This window comes from Lemur catta, chromosome 15 (assembly GCF_020740605.2).
Source record: "Lemur catta isolate mLemCat1 chromosome 15, mLemCat1.pri, whole genome shotgun sequence".
Lineage (NCBI taxonomy): Eukaryota > Metazoa > Chordata > Mammalia > Primates > Lemuridae > Lemur > Lemur catta.
In genome coordinates this window covers 7,484,697-7,505,399 of record NC_059142.1, presented here as the reverse complement: position 1 = coordinate 7,505,399, position 20,703 = coordinate 7,484,697, and the positions used below count along the sequence as shown (strand labels likewise).

The window sequence follows — 20,703 nt, the reverse complement described above, 5'->3', positions numbered from 1 at the left end:
AAAGAAGACTTGACAAGCTTTCATTTAAAACACATGCACCCAAATGTATACACCAATGTAGAAAAACACAAAGAGCAATACACGAAGAGTAGAGAAATAGCTATAGAAGGATGAATGTGGCCCCTTCACATTATTTTGGTGGATTAGAAATCTTGGACAGTACTTGCACTGAAACTACTAAAATACAGGATAAGCATTTTAAATTGTCTTTTAAAATGTATCAGAGTTTTAAGGAGTCCATAGAATTATGGGAAGGAAGAGAGTATCAGAGCAAAATAAAAATGATAAGCCCACCCTAACGTGACTTTGCTGTCTGAATTCCTAATAGGTATGTGGTACAAAATACCTAAAGCAGAGATTTAATTTTAAGAAAAAGTAATTTTAAGTCCCTAGTTGGAAAGGTGCCCCTTTCCCTCCCCGCAGTTGGTGGTCAGAAGTGAAAGCAAATCTTCAGTCTAGGACTAAAGAATTCTCAAAGATAAAATTATATGGAGTATGAGTAGTTGACAAAAAAAATTTTAACACTCAAAAAAGGAATGAGAATTAGTAGAAGCAATTGATAGTAGGAATAATGGATCTGCAAAGACTTCAAATATTAATAGAATGATCAGAAACAGAAAAAAATAATTTATTGTAAGTTAAAAGAAAAATTAACCATCTTGGGTATATAAGCAGGGAACAGAAATTTATAAAGAGCCAAACAGAACTTCTAGAAATAAAAAGCATAAATTAAAATATTTAGTAGCTGGATTAAACAGATTAGATATAACTGAAGAGAGATTGGTGAACTGGAAGATAAATCTGATACTCTCTCAATAGAACTTTTTGAGATGATGGAAATGTTCTGTAACTGCTCTGTCTAGTGCAGTAGACTACTAGTATTTGAAATGTAGCTAGTATGACTAACAAAATAAATATTTAATTGGAATTAATTTGACTAATGGCTACATTGTTGGATAGTCTCACTAAGTTGGGGTTAATATAATTATAGATAACAGATTACTAATGTCAGTAGTAATTCAGAAATGGAAGATAGTCAATGTTGCTAACTAGTTTATGATTTCTACCCAAATAGCATCATAATTTTCTGCTCCAATAGATGGGGTAGAAAAACACAAAACCAAAAAGACATGGCAGTTTTACAAAGAAAGTAAACATCTGTGTGGGTGAAAAGTGCAACAGAAATACTTATAAAATACTGTGTAGGTCTGAAGCCATGAGCTCACTGTATTCTAGGTCTGGAAGCAGACAGTGGCAGCTGGGACATTACTTCCTGTAGGATCATAGTTTTATAACTGCTCTTTTTGGACAGAGGTTGAATGAGAATCAGTGCTCACTGCTTAGAAGTCTTAGGATCTGGGGAGTGAAAAAATATTGATGTCAGTTACTCCCTGGGCCACAGCTTTAAGCAAGCTGTAAGACTACAGAATGGCAAGTACAGATACTATTTTTATAGCCAGTGGACTGGGTCTGTAAGAGTCATAATATCAACATAGGACTGGAACTTGAAGGGTCCATTATAGGACCTTACTCTATATTGGTGGCTCTGTAAAGAAGAGCCAACTGTGAAACTGCTCTGTATGATGTATCTCTGGCTCCTGGTTCAGTTCTTAGTACTTAGCAGGCACTCAAATATTTGTTAAACAGATGAATGGATATTCATTTTTATGGAGGGTAAACACATTCTTTCAAAAAGAGTCTGCAAATCAGAATTCCAAAATACATGAAGTCTAGTGCTAAGACAAGCATTCAACAAAATAGAATGTTAATTTAAGTTTATGAAATAGTCTGAAATTCACTATAAAATAAATATATTTAGGATATTCAAAGAAATAAAAGTATAAGTTCTGTTAAAACTGAGGAAGAAATGAAATGGATGAAACAAGTTGACAGTGAAAACTTTAATTATACATCTTGGAAATGAAAAAACATAGCTGTTGATATAAAAGACGCAGCTGACTTGATATACTCTAGACTGGAAACAGTTGAAGACAGAATTAGGTAAATGGAAAATGGAGCTGAGGAATTTTCCCAGCATAACAGATTGAAATACATGAAAAGCACTTAAGACTCAGGGAGAATAGAATATAGAGGAAAAGGTTCTAAGATGTATGTCATGAAAATACAGAAGACAACTCTGAAAGTGGAGAAGCAATATTTAAGGAGATAATAGGGGAGCACATTTGAAAATTGATCTAGAATAGGTTTTCAGATTGAAAGTAAAATCTGTGTGTCATGTAGTATAAACAAAGGTAAATCTATACCTAAATGGATTGAGGTGAAATTGCACAACAATGGTAAAGTAAAAGCAGGAAGAGAAAACAGACCATCTGATAAGGATTGATAATTAGACTAACAACAAACATGTTATTAGCAATGATAGTTGCAGGAAAAAGTGGAGTCAAAGCTCCAGAGTGATGAGGAAAAATAATTGTCAACCTAGTCTTAAAGTTTTATACTCAGGAACTCAAATATCATTCAAAAATAAGGAGGACATATAGACACTTTCAGGAATGGAAAGACTAAGAGTTAATTATTCATAGACTTGTGATAGGATATACAGTTGGCCCTTGAACAATGCAAGGGTTAGGGATGCTGACCTCCCGCCCAGTCGAAAATCATTGTATAACTTTGAACTCCCCCAAACTTAACTACTTATAGCCTGCTGTTGACCAGAAACCTTAGTGATTACATCTGTGGTCCCCAACCTCCTGGGCCGTAGACCAGGCTGCAGAGCTCTGCTTCCCCTCACCTCCCATGGAAAAATGGTCTTCTGTGACAGACAGTCCCTGTTGCCAAAAAGGTTGGGTATCACTGGATTCCATGAACAGTTGGTTAAGACATATTTTGTAATTACATTGTATTCTACAGTAAAGTAAACTAGAAAAAATATGATTAAGAAAATCATAAGGGAGAAAAAATATATTATCTGTTCATTAGGTGGAAGTGGATCATCATAAAGGTCTTCATCCTCCTCATCTTTGCTTTGAGAAGGAAGAGGAAGAGTAGGGGTTGGTCTCAGGGGTGGCAGAGGCAGAAGAAAATCTGCATATACATGGACCCATATAGTTCAAACCCATGTTGTTCGAGGGTCACTTGGCCAAGAAGAAAAGTTAACCCAGAAGAAGGGTGTTATATGTTGGGTCCCTGGAAATCAAGCTTTTGATACAGAGAAGAGTGTGCAGGGAGTTGATTAGGTAGTGATCTTGGGATCAGCAAGTAGTAAAGGATGTAGCAGGATTGGGCAGAAGAAGCTGAGCTGCAGTGCAGTCTCAGTGAAGGCCTCAGGTGATTCCATGGGAATCTGTGAAGCTGGGATGGCCCATTAGGGTTGACCTGACTTGAAATGAGGGATCAGTCATTGGAGATAAGCCTTCCCTGGAAGGCTAAGGTGGCTTTTTTCAGCTGTAGTAATCCCATAGAGGCTGACAATGGAGGATCATCTGCTAGCAGCATTCCCCATGGTGGAAGAATAAGTCCTTCTTTTTTTTTTTTTTTTTGAAGACAGTCTTACTCCATTTCTCTGAGTAGAGTGCCCTGACGTCATCATAGCTCACAGCAACCTCAAACCCCTGGGCTCAAGTGGTCCTCCTGCCTCAGCCTCCCGAGTAGCTGGGACTACAGATGTGCAGCACCACTCCCGGCTAATTTTTTTATTTTTGGTAGAGACGGGGTCTTGCTCTTGCTCAGGCTGGTCTCAAACTCCTGAGCTCAAGCTATCCCCCCGCCTTGGCTTCCCAGAGTGGTGGGATTACAGGTGTGAGCCACCGTGCTGGGCCAGTCCTTCGTTCTTAAAAGAGGGAATCTACATAGCATATTGCAGCATCCACTGTAGAAGGTGTGGGATATGCAAAAGAGCAGTGTGTTGAGAAAGAGGTGAACTATATTGCCAATGTTAATTAATTTTAGATAGTAAAAATGGGTTTAACTGAAGTTGGAGGGGAGTGAAATGGTGATTACAACATGGGCCAAGATAGATGAGGTAAATACAAACAATGAAAATATTTTGGGAAGCTTTAATTAGGCAAGGTAAAATTCAAGGGGAAAATATCAGCAGGGCAGAGGTTTTTATATACTGATACAGTCTTTAGTGAAGTAGTATTGTCTTAAACTTTTAGACTAAAGAACACAGCATTGAGATACAGAGTATAAAACTTTTGGATACTTAAGGATAAATTGATAAAATTCATATATATTAATAGTCTACCTCCTAGGATTGCCAGATTGCTAGTTTCTCTTGGGTGGTCTCTGTATAAATATATATTTATTTATGCATATATATTTAGAATAACATACATATGTAGAAATACAATTTTACACTTACACATTCAGGTTTTTGACTGTGTAGTATTCTACCGGGCAGCTATATCATAACTTAGTCAATTCTCAACAATTAACTTTTTTCTAGTTTTTCACTAATGAGCCTACATTGAATATTCTAAGGATAAATCCTCAGATTATGGATTGTCTTAATTTTGTGTGTGTACTTTTCTGCGTTTAGTAGATTGTTTGCTTTGTTTATTTTAGATCTGAAGGAAAAACTATTTGATTCTTTGTAGTATTTCATTTGTGAAAAGTGCTTGAGTAAATGTGTCTCCATTTTACTAATGTTATTTTTGTGTTATTTTAGCCTTACAAAGGATGAATCCAAAAGGCCAAAGTATAAAGAACTTCTGGTGAGTTTGGGGCTTTGGGAATTTTAGATACATCATCACGCCTGACTCCTCTTTGCATGCTTGGTCACTAACCAAGCAGTGCGCCTCTCTGTCATAAAAAGATAGGTTGACCTTACTGAATGTTTTGGGTTTTTTTTAATGTTTTTAAACAAAAATATTTGGAAAGAGAAAATTTGTTGTTATATTTTTCTTGCTAATTTACCAGGTAAAATCTCATGGAACAATTTTGGTCTTAACATGTTATAAAAATTAACCCCAAAGAATTCCAGCTTTCACTTTATGGTACCATTTTCCATTGCAGTGTATGTCTGTGTAATGTACACGCAAGAAGAAGTTAGTGAAAAGTTTGCTCTTATTCTGCTTTTATTAAAAGCTTGTGTGCAGATTTACATCATATGGCCAATTAGCATTTCTTTGAAAGTTGTCATTCATCCCATGGAACTTGGATACATTAAACAGTCTACTGGTGTGGCATAGGTCTGGGCAGTGAAGAAAGTGCTGTGATTTAATAATGTGTGAATATATTAAGAAAAGATCCATTTGTTTGTCACATTTAGCTACTACATCTCCAAGGATATTAGGTCAAACTTACGGTCAGCTCCAGCCATGACTGTAAAAGTATCCAGCCAACATACTTAGAGAAGCTGTGAAAGAAAAGTATTGACAGAGGTGAAGTATAAAAGGTGAGCTAGTGAAGCAGGTACTGGGCCACAGGCCCTAGGGAGGACAGGGCAGAAGCAAGTTTCTATTAGGCCTCTTTGGAGTAGAGATCAGAAGGATTGAAACTGAAAGCCTTTTTGTTAGATCCTTCTGCTGCCTCTGGGGAAACGGAGGATTGGGATTTATGCTTGTGTCCCAGGAGGAATAACGATTGGTATTCATGTAGTTCTTCTTGGCTCTCAGATGGTGTGGTAGAGGCTCCAGCTATGTTTTGTGCTGAGGAACAACTCTGCTCTCTTCCTCAACAAATACTCCCTGATACACAGATGTTTCCAGACTTCGCTGCCAAGATGGCACCTCCAAATCATAATACCGTGTGTCATATTTAGGCACACCCACTAACGTATGTGCATGAAATAAAGGCTGTACTTGCCTCTCTGAACTTGTGGTGCAACAATACTTTACAGCCATATGTGGCCGAGAGCCTGCAGTTCTATGCTGTATAGATTTGGGGAAAAGTTCAGTTTGTGCTCTGATACAAACTTTTGATGTTTTCCTTTTTCTTTCTTCAATTTTCTTACAGAAACATACCTTTATTTTGATGTATGAAGAACGTACCGTTGAGGTCGCATGCTATGTTTGTAAAATCCTGGATCAAATGCCAGCTACTCCCAGCTCTCCCATGTATGTTGATTGATATCGCTGCTACATCAGACTCTAGAAAAAAGGGCTGAGAGGAAGCAAGACGTAAAGAATTTTCATCCTGTATCACAGTGTTTTTATTGCTCGCCCAGACACCATGTGCAATAAGATTGGTGTTCGTTTCCATCATGTCTGTATACTCCTGTCACCTAGAACATGCATCCCTGTAATACCTGATTGATCACACAGTGTTAGTGCTGGTCAGAGAGACCTCATCCTGCTCTTTCGTGATGAACATATTCATGAAATGTGGAAGTCAGTACGATCAAGTTGTTGACTGTGATTAGATCACATCTTAAATTCATTTCTAGACTCGAAACCTGGAGACACAGCTACTGGAATGGTGTTTTGTCAGACTTCCAAATCCTGGAAGGACACGGTGGTGGATGTACTATGTTTGAACATAGAGACTAGGGCTTGAGTGAGAAGAGCTTGCACAGCCAGCGAGACACGTTGCCTTCTGGAGCTGGGAGACAAAGGAGGAATTTACTTTCTTCACCAAGTGCAATAGATTTACTGATTTGATATTCTGTTGCTTTACAGTCACAGTCGATGTTTGGGGATCGATGTGCTCAGCCAAATTTCCTGTTTGAAATATCATGTTAAATTAGAATGAGTTTATCTTTACCAAAAACCATGTTGCATTCAAAGAGGTGAACATTAAAATATTGAGACAGGACAGAATGTGTTCTTTTCTCCTTTACCAGTCCTTCTACTCTTCATTGGGAAGACTCAGGAGTCTGCCACTTGTCAAAGAAGGTGCTGATCCTAAGAATTTTTCATTCTCAGAATTCGGTGTGCTGCCAACTTGATGTTCCACCTGCCACAAACCACCAGGACTGAAAGAAGAAGAAAAGTACAGAGAGCAAAGTTTACAGATGTTTCCAATTCTAGTATCTTATCTGGAAAAACTTGTAGCAGCTATATATTTCCCCTTGACCCCAAGCCTGATATTTTAGCCATCATAACTCACTAACAGGGAAAAGTAGCTAGTAGCAATGTGCCTTGATTGATTAGATAAAGATTTCTTGTAGGCAGCAGAAGACCAAATCTCAGTTGTTTGCTTCTTGCCATCACTGGTCTAGGACTTCAGTTTCTAAATCTCTTCCCTTTCCCCTCCCACTATGGTCTGTTGTCGCTACGTGACTTTTGCTTAATCCAATATTTTGCCTTTTTTTTCTATATCGAAAACCTTTATAATTACTAGGGATGTTCCTTACCAAGAATTTTTAGCCCCAGATCTCATATGCTCTAATGTTTAAAAGGCTGAGAAAAGTGGGGCCCAGCTGATGTGGTAGGTGACAAAGAGGCATCTTTCTAGAGACACATTTGACCAGACGAGGATCTGAAATGGCAGTCTTTTACATAAGGCCGTCACTTGCTAGAATCTGTAGGAGTTCACCATCATTTCTTGAAATTGGAATTCTGCCGGGAAATTTAAAAGAAAAGCAAAACAAAAACCCCAGAAGAGATGTAAGAGGCCATTTAAGTCTGTTGTCTTTTGCTGTGCTTCCTCACTTACCCATGAGCCAGGCTCTCATTAGGTTTTGCTCCAGCCTGCCTCACACTGAACTTTAGGCTTTGTATGACAGTTAAGCAGCACTGTGAGTGGTTCAAGCACACTGGAGTATAAAACAGCCATGATCTGAGATACAGGTGATGCCATTATAGAACCAAATTGTGGCAGATATTGCTGTATCTCTTCTCAGAGTGACAGTCGTAAATATTATAAAACAATAAAGGGAGAATGGTGCTGTTTAAAGTTACATCCCTGTAAACTGCAGAATTCAGAAATGATTTTGGTCCACTTGCCTAATTTCCCTATTTTCTCCCCTGTGGCATCCTAAACCCTTAGACTTCCCAGTGTTCTGAAAGGAGGCATTGTTATATGTCTTCCTTCGACCACACCAAGCCATCATCCTCCATTGCTCCCGGGGACTCAAGAGGAATCTGTTTCTCTGCTGTCAACTTCCTGTCTGGCTCAGCATAGGGTCACTTGCCATTATGCAAATGGAGATAAAAGCAATTCTGACTGTCCAGGAGCTAATCTGACCGTTCTATTGTGTGGATGACCACATAAAAAGGCAATTTTAGTGTATTAATCATAGATTATTATAAACTATAAACTTAAGGGCAAGGAGTTTATTACAATGTATCTTTATTAAAACAAAAGGGTGTATAGTGTTCACAAACTGTGAAAATAGTGTAAGAACTGTACATTGTGAGCTCTGGTTATTTTTCTCTTGTACCATAGAAAAAATGTATAAAAATTATCAAAAAGCTAATGTGCAGGGATATTGCCTTATTTGTCTGTAAAAATGGAGCTCAGTAACATAACTGCTTCTTGGAGCTTTGGAATATTTTATCCTGTATTCTTGTTTGAATTCTTCCTCTATTTAAGATATATACATGGAATCGAAGTGTTTATGTAATAGTTCTATCCTTTTGCCTGCAGGTCAGTTGTAATAAATCTAGGATGTGATGATGACTTTGTAATTTGATTTTCTGAAGTCAGACACTGAGAGGGGAAAATCAAGTAAATTACATTAAATTATCTGTGCATTTCACACTGGGGAAAAATGATCTCCTTCCAGAAGTGTTTATGGCTTCTTTCTTTTTCTCCTCCCTTCTTGTGGCTGCTCTATCTCTTGGCTTATCAGTCTTGAAACCACAGATGTATCCATGAAGCACAGCTTTGCTGTCTGAGCAGGTGTAATGTGGAGTCTCTTTGAGTTTCTTTATTGGTTACCCTGACCTCCCCCACCTTTTTTAATCTAAAGGAAGGGGGTACAGTTCTTCAGCCTGTACGATGGTGGAGAGGTGCAACTTGTAAGAACCCAGTTTACCTCAGCCCTGCGTGTGGTTGCCAGCCATGCTCTCTGCTCCTGGTGCTACGGCTGCTGGGTGAGCATTCGATGTCAGGTTAGATACTAGGTTGTGATCATTCACTGTTACCTGAGAGAGAAGGGTAAGGAGGTGATTTGTGGGGAAAACACCTGTGGGGGTCAGACCTGGGAGATTTATGGATAAGAGGACAATAGAGGTGAACAAAAAGCTGTGGGAGCCTGGAAACCAGAGAGAGAACTTCGCGGCTCCAGCGCTGGATCTGTCTGTTATACTCCCACCTCCCAGTCATCAGCCAGACACGGACTCATTGATCATACAGGAATTCGGCACCTGGCTCTTTTCTTATGCCTGCTCCTAACTGAATCTGAGATGCCATTGCAGAGCCAGATGTGGTAAGTATCACTCTCTGGAGAAGGGAGACTGCGGGAATCCAGGCCTCTCCAGCGAAGGCTCAACTGCTAAGTGAAAAGATAACTGGAGTTTCCATAACTCAGCTGTGCGCAAGACTGAGTGGCATGAGAGCTAGGTGGAGTACACACCCCATGTTTCACAGGACACTACCTTATATTCATCTCATTTGATCCTGACTGCATCTTACCAAAGTCAGGTGATAGTATCCCCTTTTAGATATGAGAAAAACAGTGTTTAAAGAAGTGTAGTTGTGGCCCACGTTAACAGTAGGGAGCAGAGCTGAGATTCAAATCCAAGACTGAAATACATACCATAAGAAATTATATTGGTTTAAAAATACTGCTGTGAAGCAAGTGTTGTGGAGTTGAGAAGTAGAACAATGAACTATAGTTGGGCATACTCTGTTCATAAACCTTATCAGGGCCTGCTTTGTTGTCTTGGAAATGAGTTGAGGGCAGAGATTCTAGGGGCCACAGTGGGTCTTAATGGTCTATACAAAGGCAGCTTACGGTAACTACCTTAGAACTAACCAGAGACACTCTAGGTCCGAATTCTTAAATGCAACACCTGAGAATTCAGTATAATGGACTGGATACTCCATTAGCGTGATATTATGTGGCAATCACTGAGAATGGGAATTAGGCTGGAAAGTGCCCTTTCGTTTATTGATTGTATATGACTGTCTTAGCTGCAGGAAGATAGAGAAAGGACACACAACATCTTGAAAGAACCCTTGGGACACTGGCTATCCTGTTCTGGAGGTCCAGTAGTGGTTTTGTGTCTCCAGCTCTTGGCCAAGGCTGTATGCGCCAGTCACATACATAGCACCTGTGCTTATTGCTTGGGACATAAGGGACAGAGAATCTAAAAACTTGGTCTTGAACTTGTTGGCTCACTGAAATACCTCATTAAGAGAAAATCTAATCAGCAATAATTTGTAGGATGAACTGTAAGAACCACTTAAAATGGAAAGTTGATATTTGCCTAAGTCATGTAAGGAACACCTTTAGCTTGTCTATCCTATGAGAATTTACTATAGACAAAAGTGATGTATTTCTTGGTCCCATCTTTTGGATAAATGAATATCCAGAAATTCTCACCTCAAGCTTTCAAATCATAAGGATCAGTGTGGTTCAGCATCTGTTTTCAATAACATTTTTTGCTTTTCTAACGATATGCCAAAGTGTAAAATGTAAAATGTCCTGTTTAAAATTGTCAATCCATATAACATATGGTCACAATTGAGTAGTCATATTATATAATGAATCAAATTTCTATCTGCATTTGAAATTTCTATCTACATATGCATTCTGCTGAAGAACTATGGATTAGGAATCATAGTTTTTCTTAGTACTAAAAACAGGTTTACTGTGAATAACTGCTCCTTGAGATAGCTAGGGTATCATTGCCTCAGTCCTACACAGGGTAACAGTACTAAATAATTAGGTAATTTGCCTAAGGTAATACATGAAGAGGGCATATAGAGCCCAGGTCTCTTGATGCTTTCTTGGGATTCTCATGAAACTGCCTCCTATTTGGCAGTGATTATTTACAAGGTTTGAGTATAACATAACTAGATTATTTTTTAAAGCAAAGGCTTGTTACATATGATTCCTGCCTGCTTGGAAGACTGTACATTTATTCCAGTCTGTGGAATCATTTTCTTTTGGAAAAATGCCTTTAGAACATGATTAGAAGCAACATTACGTAATCATCTTTGCTCACTTTTGATCGCAAATGCTATTTCGCAGCTTAATTTCTTAGTTTGTTCATAAGACTTGATCCCAGCCCACTTTTGTCTACTTCTAGAAAGTAAATTCATTTTCAAATCATGAAGAATAGCTTCATTCAAGGGCAGAAAATGTGTAAAAACTTGTTAGGATCAGCTTTTGTTCCTGAAGATGTCAGAGCCTTTCTTTAAAACTTGCCTTCTGATAAGTCCTTTCTCTTTCACCTTCTACTTCCAATTAGGAACCAAGTTATTTTGATTATGTTCCTTAATGTTCTTTAGTTTCCTTTTGTTCCTCTCTATTCCCATTGCCATTACACGTTGATGTCTCACCTTGTGTTTCTGCCTAATTGATCTTGCTCACCTCTGGTTTTGTTCTCCAACTCATTCCCACTACTTACCTTAATCTTTCTACAGTGTTAACCTAGTCATGTCATTCTTCTCCTTAAAATTCCTTAATGAGTCCCTGGGATATGCAAGATAAAGGCCAGACTCATGATTCAGATGTATAGTGTTATTTAATCCTGAACACATGGAGAGGAACTATTATCTTCATCTTAAAGATGTGGATGGAAATGGGCTCACTGTGGTTGGTAACTTGTCCACTATTACACAGCCAATAAGGCATCCAGAAGGGAGAATAGGGTCTGAATCTGAAAAGGCAGAAAGGGTCCTAATCATGTAGGAATTACAGTGATGCCAACAATGTTGACGTTTTTCTCTGAAGTGCTAGAGAACTATATGGAATTTTAAGCAAAGAAATGCTTTCATCTGATTTGTACTTCAGTAAAATCATTTTAGTGACTATGTAGGCTAAAATGGAAGTGGGGAGATTTGAAGACCAATTAGGAAACTTAGGCAAAAAAAAATGTTGGAGGAGGTGAAGTAGTAGAATTGGGAATGGAGAGTAGAGAATTAAATATTTAAGGGAGTGAAATTAGCTAGGTTGGTTTCTGATCAAAAGTATAGGGTAAAGAAGTGGGCGGGGAAGCCTGGATGATGTTTTCTGGCTTGGGTGGCTTGGGTTGTTTTACACCATCTGTTGCACCATTCGCAACCTTTCATGGGTTTACCAAATCTGCTATGCTCTTTTATGCCTCCTTTTTGTTTCCTAAACTGGTTCCTTCTGTCTGGAATTCTTCATTTGCCTTTTGAAAACACTTACTTATTCTTTAAGACCTTGGTTAAATGTCAGGCCCTCTGGGAAACCTTTCCCAATTCTGTTCTTTGAGCTCAAGAGAATAGAATATGCATTTCTACATATATCTATGCAGTATTTGATCATGTTGAATTACATTTATTTGTCTCTTCTTTGTGAGTTATTTCAAGTCAGTCTTAGTCATCTCTACGTAAGGGATCTAGTCAGCATGGTCTGTCGTGTCATCATAGTACTTTTCTGTTAGAAAGGCCGTATATACCCGTTTTCATCACACTTGTTGAAGATAGCATTTCATTCTATTGAGCCCAGATGATTTTTCTCTAGAATTCAAGGTACATTGGATTCATGTATCCAGGGCATATTTCCGTTAAAAGCAAAGAGGTGAACGTGGCTTGTAATTGGGGCTGTCCTACCACACAGTCAGTAGCAAACAAATTTTAGGTACTGTGTAAACAAAAGTAGTCAAATGTCAGTAGCCATTAAGAAAGGAGGGACTTCTGTTTCTGAGGGTTGCTTGATTAGATAGCATTAATTATACTTCCAGTTGGAATAACTGCATTGGCAGTTCCAAAATAAATACATTTTCTTTTTAAATGTTTTTCTGAGCTGGCACAAAAGTGAATCTGCTAAGCTCCCACTTAAATAGAAGCAGGAACTCTTAATGTCAACTCACTTTTGCCTTTTTATCTTAGAAAGTAAATCCATTTTCAAAGCATGAAGAGTTGTTTCAATTGAGGATAAGCAAGAGTGTTAGGAAAGTTGCTAGTATCAACTTTCATTGCTGAAGCTATCAGGGCCTTTCTTTGAAACTTACCTAACAAAGTGCCAACAAGTAAATTCTTTGCTGAGAGTTTCTGCTGAACCCTGGGAACCTAGAGCTTTGGGGGATATCCAACAACTTCTCCAATAAAGCTGGGACCCCCAAAAGGCTACATAAAAAGTGTAAGGTAGGAAAAGAAAGAAACATGCCAATCTGTGGGAGGTGAATTGAAATATCTTTGCCTTCATCTTGGCATTTGGTGGAGGAAAAGTTTTAAAAATCTTTAAGAATCTATAACCACAAATCAGTTTCCATGTGGGTTCACAGTTGGAATTCACTACCCACTTCTGTGGGCCAAAACCCTCAAGCAGAGAATTTAAATGGACCGAGGTTGGCAGTGTCCCTAGGTGACTGGCAGAAGCAAATCAAAATTGTCTTCAGAGGAACTCGCCTTCATTTCAGGCCTCAAAGAATACCTCTTTGAGTTGATACATCAGAATACTGGTAAGGTTTGAAGGAAAATGGATTGCTCACAATTTTAAAAAACACACACAAAGAAACAAGATACTATGGGTGAGAACTAGCAAAGACGATGAGCAGGAACAGTTACTTGAATTATCAGATCTATAAAATGAGTGTTTAGTATGTTAAATCAAAAGGAAAGCTTGAAAACGTGAACTAGGAAAAAGAGACTACAAAATCTATTAAGAAGAAAAGAAAAGAACCAAATAAAACTTTTAGAATTGAGCAATGTAAAGATTTAAATGATAAGCTACATAGACTATTAGGTCTAGTTGGTTTATACTAGCACAAGTCTTCTATTTCCTTGTTATTCTTCTGTCTACTCATTCTATCCATTCTTGAAAGTGAGGTGTTGACATATCCAACTATTATTTTTGAGTTGTCTGTTTCTCCCTTCATTTCTGTTCATTTTTGCTCCATGGATTTTGATGCTCTGTTGTTAGGTGCATATATGTTTACAGTTGCTATAACATGTGTTTACAATAATAAACATATATGTTTATAATTCCTGATGAACTAACCCCTTTATCATTTCAAAATATCCCTTTTTAGCTCTAGTAAATTTTTTTGTTTTAAAGTCTATTTTGTTGAATATTAGCATAGCCATTCCAGCTTTCCTGTACTTGCTGTTTGCATGATATGCCTTTTCCCATCCTTTTACTTTCAATCTATTTGTATCTAATATGTACTTAATAATTTCAAAAAATGAAAATTATTTGTTAATTTTAAAGTTAACCTTTAAATGACTCTGTTGTGTCTGCTTTTTGTTGCAAAGCATTTGAATATTTGGTTGCAGCATGGAGATCCGCAGTTTCCAGTTGATCCTCTAGGTGGATATCAGTCATTTGTGACCTTGAGGGGTGTCTTGATTTGGGGTAGGTAGGAGAATGTACATTTGTAGCAGTAAGTGGTTGAAAGAAAGAACGCATTTTTCACAGATGTTGCCAAAGGCATGTATATTCTACTTCATTTTTCCATATTTCAATCAGATCTTCTTAGCATCAAACAATGACTTAAAAATGTCATCTACTGAAAGCTCAATCAATTCCACCTGTGGTTCTTTAGGTGCGTTAGTGATATCAACTAGGTGAGGCTGAAATGCTAATTTGAGTGTGATGTCATGATTCTCAAAGTTGGTGAAGCTTTCATTCTATTCTCTATTTAATAGGTCTACAACAGGTGCATATTCTTCATATGATTTGCATATATCATCCTGCTCATCAATGACCTTTGCTAACTGGAGAAAATGTTCATCTGAAATTTCCTTTTGAAGAAGTGTTTTGAAAAAAGATAACTTTTTTTCAAAATGCTTAGATTTTTTGCTACATATGTATAGACAATTTAACCTTGCAAAGAAATAGTCAAGTCATTTTGATTTGATATGATATCACCCAGAAATGCTGCATTTCTATAGAAATTTTCTTTGAATAATTCACATTGCTGATTCTGTTCTTTTATAAAATTTAACTATCTGCTCTCTCAGAGATAAAATTTTGGCTAATATTTGTCCCTGTGATAACCAACACACTTTAGAATGATACAGCAAATCCACACTGAATACCCCATTGTTCAACTTTAGCATATTACAAAACTGACAATGCCATATTGCATTTGCATGAATATAGTTCACAACACTTATAACTTGTTGTAAAGGGTCACTTAAAATGGTAGCTTTAGCACAGAGATTTTGCTGATGCCAGATACAATAAAAAGAAATGAGAGCATCTGGATCTGTTAATACTTTTTTTAATCTATGCAATAAACCCTTCATGTTTTCCTATCATGGAAGGTGCACCATCTGTACATACACTCACTAAATTTACCAAATTCAGTCCAATTTCAGGACATTTATCTTGAAAGTTGTTGAAGATATTTATTCCTTGTGTTCTTTTCACAAGAGTTTCCAAAGTGACTAACTCTTCATAGCAAAGAAAATCTGTTATGACCTGAATGAAGTATAAAACCTGTACTGAATCAGTAGTATCAGTTGATTCATCCAAAGCAATTGAATAATATATATTTTCCTTTTGAAGTATTGCATGAAGTTGTTCTGTTAAGTTGAAGGCTAATTCATGCTGCTGATCAGTTATGATTCTCCTTGAAAGAGGCAGTTGTTTGTACTTTGAAACATTATCGGGATCTAAGCATCCTACAACTTTGATAATGCATTCTTTCACAATTTCTATGTCACTGAATGGCTTCCCTTTTTTCCTGAGTATATAAGCTACTTTGTAAGTTGCTTCAGTGGCATCATTTCCAGGTCTTATTGCTGCTTGAAAGAATTGTCTTTGCTATTGCTTTTCATCTTTTAATTTCTGCAATACAACCTTTTGCACCTCTCCCTGTAATTTAAAATATTTGTGGTCCTTATGAGTGTTATAATGCTGATGAGCACTGAATTTCTTTAATTTTGATATTGCAATGTCACAAAGCAAGCACATCATCTTACGTTTAGCAGAAACAAGATAATATTGCAATTTCCAATTCTCATTAAAACTGTTTTCTTCCTTCAGTGTTGTCTTGGTCTTCCTTGACATGATGGGCTGTTAAGCAGATAGAATTAAAAAATGTTGTCGAGCTGTGCAACTACTCACAAATTCCACTTCAAACAGAAACACAGTGAACAATCATCAAAAGCTGATAACAGACTGGTGTACTTGACCCCCATAAACTCTCGCCAACCAGCCTCCTGCGGTAGTGGCACCAGTCACGAGTGTAGCATCCGTCAATTTAGCCCTCACAGCTTACTAATTCTATTTGTGCCAGTCAATCTGGGAGGGTTATTTCCTCAAAACTTATTTTATTCTTTGGTATTTTAAATATCTTCATATTAAAAAGAAAATAAAATATAAAAGATGAACAAAAATGTATTAATAAAAATAAAAGGATTTGTTCTATAAAATTTGGATTCAGTCAAAAGGCCACACTTAAGGACCTAAAAGGCCACATGTGGCCTTAAGGCTGCAGGTTCTCCACTCCTGTCCTACATTCGACTGCACAGGCCTCTCTCGTGAACAGGGTCTGTTCACAACTGTGAATCTCTTGACTCCTGCGAGACTGTAAATTTACAGCCATAAACAGCACGCGGTGCAGCAGTCACCTATTCCGTCCTTCAGAGGTTTTTTGTGTGTGTGTATTTTTTTCCTTTTGTTAACCATTAACAACAGTTACAAAATGTGGCATCCTATTGATGCAAGGACCAGGAAAATTTTTATTTTTTCCACTAAACTCACTGTAAACAACAGTAACTGCTTAAAATTAAAAAGTCTTCTGCATAGGCAGAGCTTTGTCTTTTCAGAGTGAGGTCCCAAGGGAGTGAGGTGAGGAGGAGGAGGAGGAGGAGGAGGAGCAGACCAGTGAGAGGTGCGGAGGGGGCGGAGGAGGAAGGAGAAACAGGAGAGGCTTTGTTCCCAAGGGGAATGCTGGGCAGTGCGAGGGGAACTGGATCCGGAGGTGGTTTTTCGTAAATAAGGGGCAGCGGTCAGTTTCTAAGTTCCCCACACCTGCGCACACAGGGGGTGGGGGTGTCCCACAGCTGCCAGGGCTGGCCAGTCAAAAACAGTACACCACAAATGACTTGTGAAACCAGCGAGTTCATCAGCTGTGATACCAAGACGTGCAGCAGCCGTGACTCCTGCAGAGTGAACTTCTTGTCCCCTTTGGCCAGGGCAAGCAGTGAGTGGACAGCCGCGGCACCACGTCCCATCCACACTAGTGGGCTCAAAGGGCCGGTTCTGCATGTGGACAAGGTGGCCTGGAGCTGCGTGGCAGCAAGGCCGTCGTGTCGGAGGCCCCAGAGTTTGCCGATGCCGCCCTTCTGCCCTGCCGGTGGGGCTGCCGGGCTGCGCCCCTGCACGAGGTAGACCAGCAGTACCTCAGCATCTCCCAGCACACGGGGTTCTTGCCGTCACCGAGGAAGCACACCACGGTGCCATACAACTTCACCTGGAGAGAGTTTTAGAACCAACTTACTGGCCTCATCCTTAGAGTTTCCTGAATAGGTCTTCAATGTGCATTTTTAGCAATTTCCCGGGTGATGCTAATGCAGCTATTCAATGAACCATAATTTGAGACCCACTGCTATAGATCAACTTGGGAGGAATCAACATCTTTACAATATTACGTCCTCCTAACCATGGACATGACACATCTTTCTATCTACTTATGTCTTCTGTAATGTCCAAATAGAATTTTACAATTTTTTCTATAGAGATCTAGCACATTTTTATAAGAGTATTACTAGGTACTTGACATTATTGGGTGGTATTATAAATGTATCCTCTTTAATTATATTTTTAGTTGTGTATAGAAATTAATTGAATTTTGATATATTAATCTTACATTCATCACCTTCTTAAACTTTTTTTATTTCAATAACTAGCATATAGTTTGTTTTTATTAATAGTTTTCTATGAAAGTGGCCGTATCATGTACAAATAATAAATATTTTATTTTCTTATTTCTTCCTTAAGCCTCAATTTAATTTTTTAAATTTTATTACACTGGCTATGATCTCTAATACTATATTCAATAGAAGGGTGATAATGGACATGTTTGTCTCATTCCTCATTAGGGAGCGTCAGAATGTAGCTAACATTTTTACACTTACAATGATATTTGCTGTGTTTTGTTTGTTTTCTTTTGTTTTAGTAGGTATTCTTGAACAGAGTGAGGAAGTTTCCTTTTATCCTAAATTACTAAGAGTTTTTTTTTATTGAATGAAGTTGAAGTTCATCAAATGATTTGTTCGCATTTACTGAGATTAGAGTTTATGATTTTTCTTAATCTGTTAATGTAAATTACATTTGTGGATTTTTAAAATATTCAACCATCCTTCCAATTAGTGGTCTCCAATCTTTTTGGCACCAGCGACCAGTTTCACGGAAGACAATTTTTCCACAGATGGGGGGTGCGGGGAGGCGGAGCTCAGGCAATGATGCCAGTGATGGGGAGTGGCTGTAAATACAGATGAAGCTTCACTGGCTCACGCGCCACTCACCTTCTGTGGTATGTTCTGCTTCCTGACAGGCCACAGAACGGCACCGGTCCACTGCCGGGAGGTTGGGGATCACAGCTTTAATCATATTTTTATTACTGGGATAAACAGAGTTTGGTTGTGTTTAAGATTTTCACATTTATAATCCTGAGTAATATGGCTCTATAATTTCACTTTCTTATAACATTTTTAAAAAGTAAATCATGTTTTATGTTTGCCTTGTAAAATGAATTAAGGAGTTTTTCCTCTTGTCTGGAAAAGCATGTGTAAAACTGGGAGAATGTGCTCCTTGAAACCTTTTTAGAACTTTGACTGTAACACTATTTTGGGTTGTTTTCTTTGAAAAAAAATCTTAACATTTTTGGTCACAGCTTTAATTTCTTTATAGGATGATTCATATACTTAAAAAATTGCTTTTGCATCAACTCTCATGTTAATTTCCCTATATCACCTAAGTTGTTACATTTGTTGGTATATGATTATTGATACTCTTTTATTTTCTTTTTAATCTCTGATTTATCTGTTTCCCCTCTTCATTAATGATATTGTTCTCATCTCTTTTTTTAATTGATCAATCTTTTCAGATGTTTGTCTATTGAGTTAGTTTTTTTGAAAATCACCTTTTGGTTTTCTTTTCTATTTCATTCATTTCTGTTCTTAATTTTATTACATCATCTTCTATTTTCTTTAGGTTTATGCTGTTGTTATTTTTCTAAATGCTTAACATGGATATTAGACTCATTTGGAGGTTTTATTCTTTTTTATATAAACACATAGGCTATAAATTTCCCTCTAAGAGCAGCTATTGACACACCTGACAAGTTTTTATATTTAGTGGCCTTATTTTATTTCTGTTTCAGGTTTTCTTCAAATTTCAATTATGAGGGGTTTGTTTTTTTGCTCCAGGAGTTATTTAGTGTTATGTTTTAACATTTCCAAATATCTTTTAGTTATTAAGTTAAAATTTAATTATATTGCAGTCAGAGACATGAATACATATAGCACTTATTTGAAATTTGAATTTGTTTTCTTTAGGGCGAGTAAATGATCATTTAAAGAAAATGTTCCTGTGTACTTAAGAAAAATATATATTCTCTAAGTGTTGAGTGCAAAATTTTCTATGTGTATTAGATCAAGGTTGTTACTTTTTCATTCAGATTTTTATATTTTTGCTGATTTTTGTTTGTTTAATAGCAGAGTAAATTTTTTAACAATAGAAGAAAATTGTAAAGATAGTAGCAGAAATAAATGTGAGAGAATCCAAAGACAAAATTTAATATTGAGGATCAATACAGACAAAATTTGTTTTTCTGAAAAGGGCAATGAAAGGATAAATGACTGGCAAGATTTCTATTTCTATATAAATGAAGAAGAGGTACAAACCACAGTAGAATTGAATAGGGGGCTATACTAGACTTGCTGCAGAGGTTAAACACATAGTGGAATGTTATGAAAAATGTATGCTGATAAACTTGCAAACTTAGTGGAAATAAAAAATACAAATAAAAAAATACAGTTTACCAAAACAGATTCAAGAAGAAATAGAAAACATGATTAATTCTAGAATGGTTAAAGTCAATAAAACATAACTTAAAATCTTTGAAAATACACCATACCCAAATGCCTGGATTTAGTGGTAGTTCTACCAAATATTTATAGAATAAGTAATTCCAAACTTTCCCAAATCTTCCAGAGAATAGAATAAGAGGGTGACATTCTGCAATTCATTTTTTAAGGAATTGAATAGAACCCCAGAAATAAACTCATGCATATATCAAAAACTTAATGTTTGAAAGAGTGAGAATTCCATAATTCTCTGTGGAGAAAGGTAAATTAATGGTTCAGGGCCAATAGGACTTTCAAATAAACAAAAAAGAAGTTAGAGGCCTAAGTTTACAGCATACACAAATATCAATTGCAGATAGATTTAGAATGCAAATTTGAGTGGCAAAAGTTTAAAACTTTAGAAGACAACAGAAAATAATATTCTGATGACTTGTGGCATCCCAAATATATAAAACTCTTATGAATCAATAAGGAAATACAAATAAATCAATAGAAAAATGTGTCAAAAACATTAACAGGCATTTTAACAGGATACTATCAACATATGAAAAGATGCTTGATTTTAATGGTATTCAGGAATTGTAGATTAAAAGCACAGTGAGATTCCATTTCCATACTCAACAGGTTTGAAAATACTTAAAAAGATGGACAAAACCAAAGTTGGTGAGAATGTAG

General features: G+C 37.2%; 1 protein-coding gene across 2 annotated transcripts in view; it reads left to right on the top strand.

Moving 5' to 3' along the window:
• Window positions 1-8,526, top strand: part of MAP2K4 (mitogen-activated protein kinase kinase 4) — a 127,325-nt gene extending 118,799 nt beyond the window's left edge. For both annotated transcript variants that reach the window (XM_045527066.1, XM_045527068.1), the window contains 2 exons: window positions 4,631-4,676; window positions 5,920-8,526. In XM_045527066.1, coding sequence (XP_045383022.1) covers window positions 4,631-4,676; window positions 5,920-6,033 — 160 coding nt within the window. In that variant the 3' untranslated portion in view covers window positions 6,034-8,526. The remainder of the gene's footprint in view (window positions 1-4,630; window positions 4,677-5,919) is intronic.
• Window positions 8,527-20,703: the final 12,177 nt, after the last annotated feature.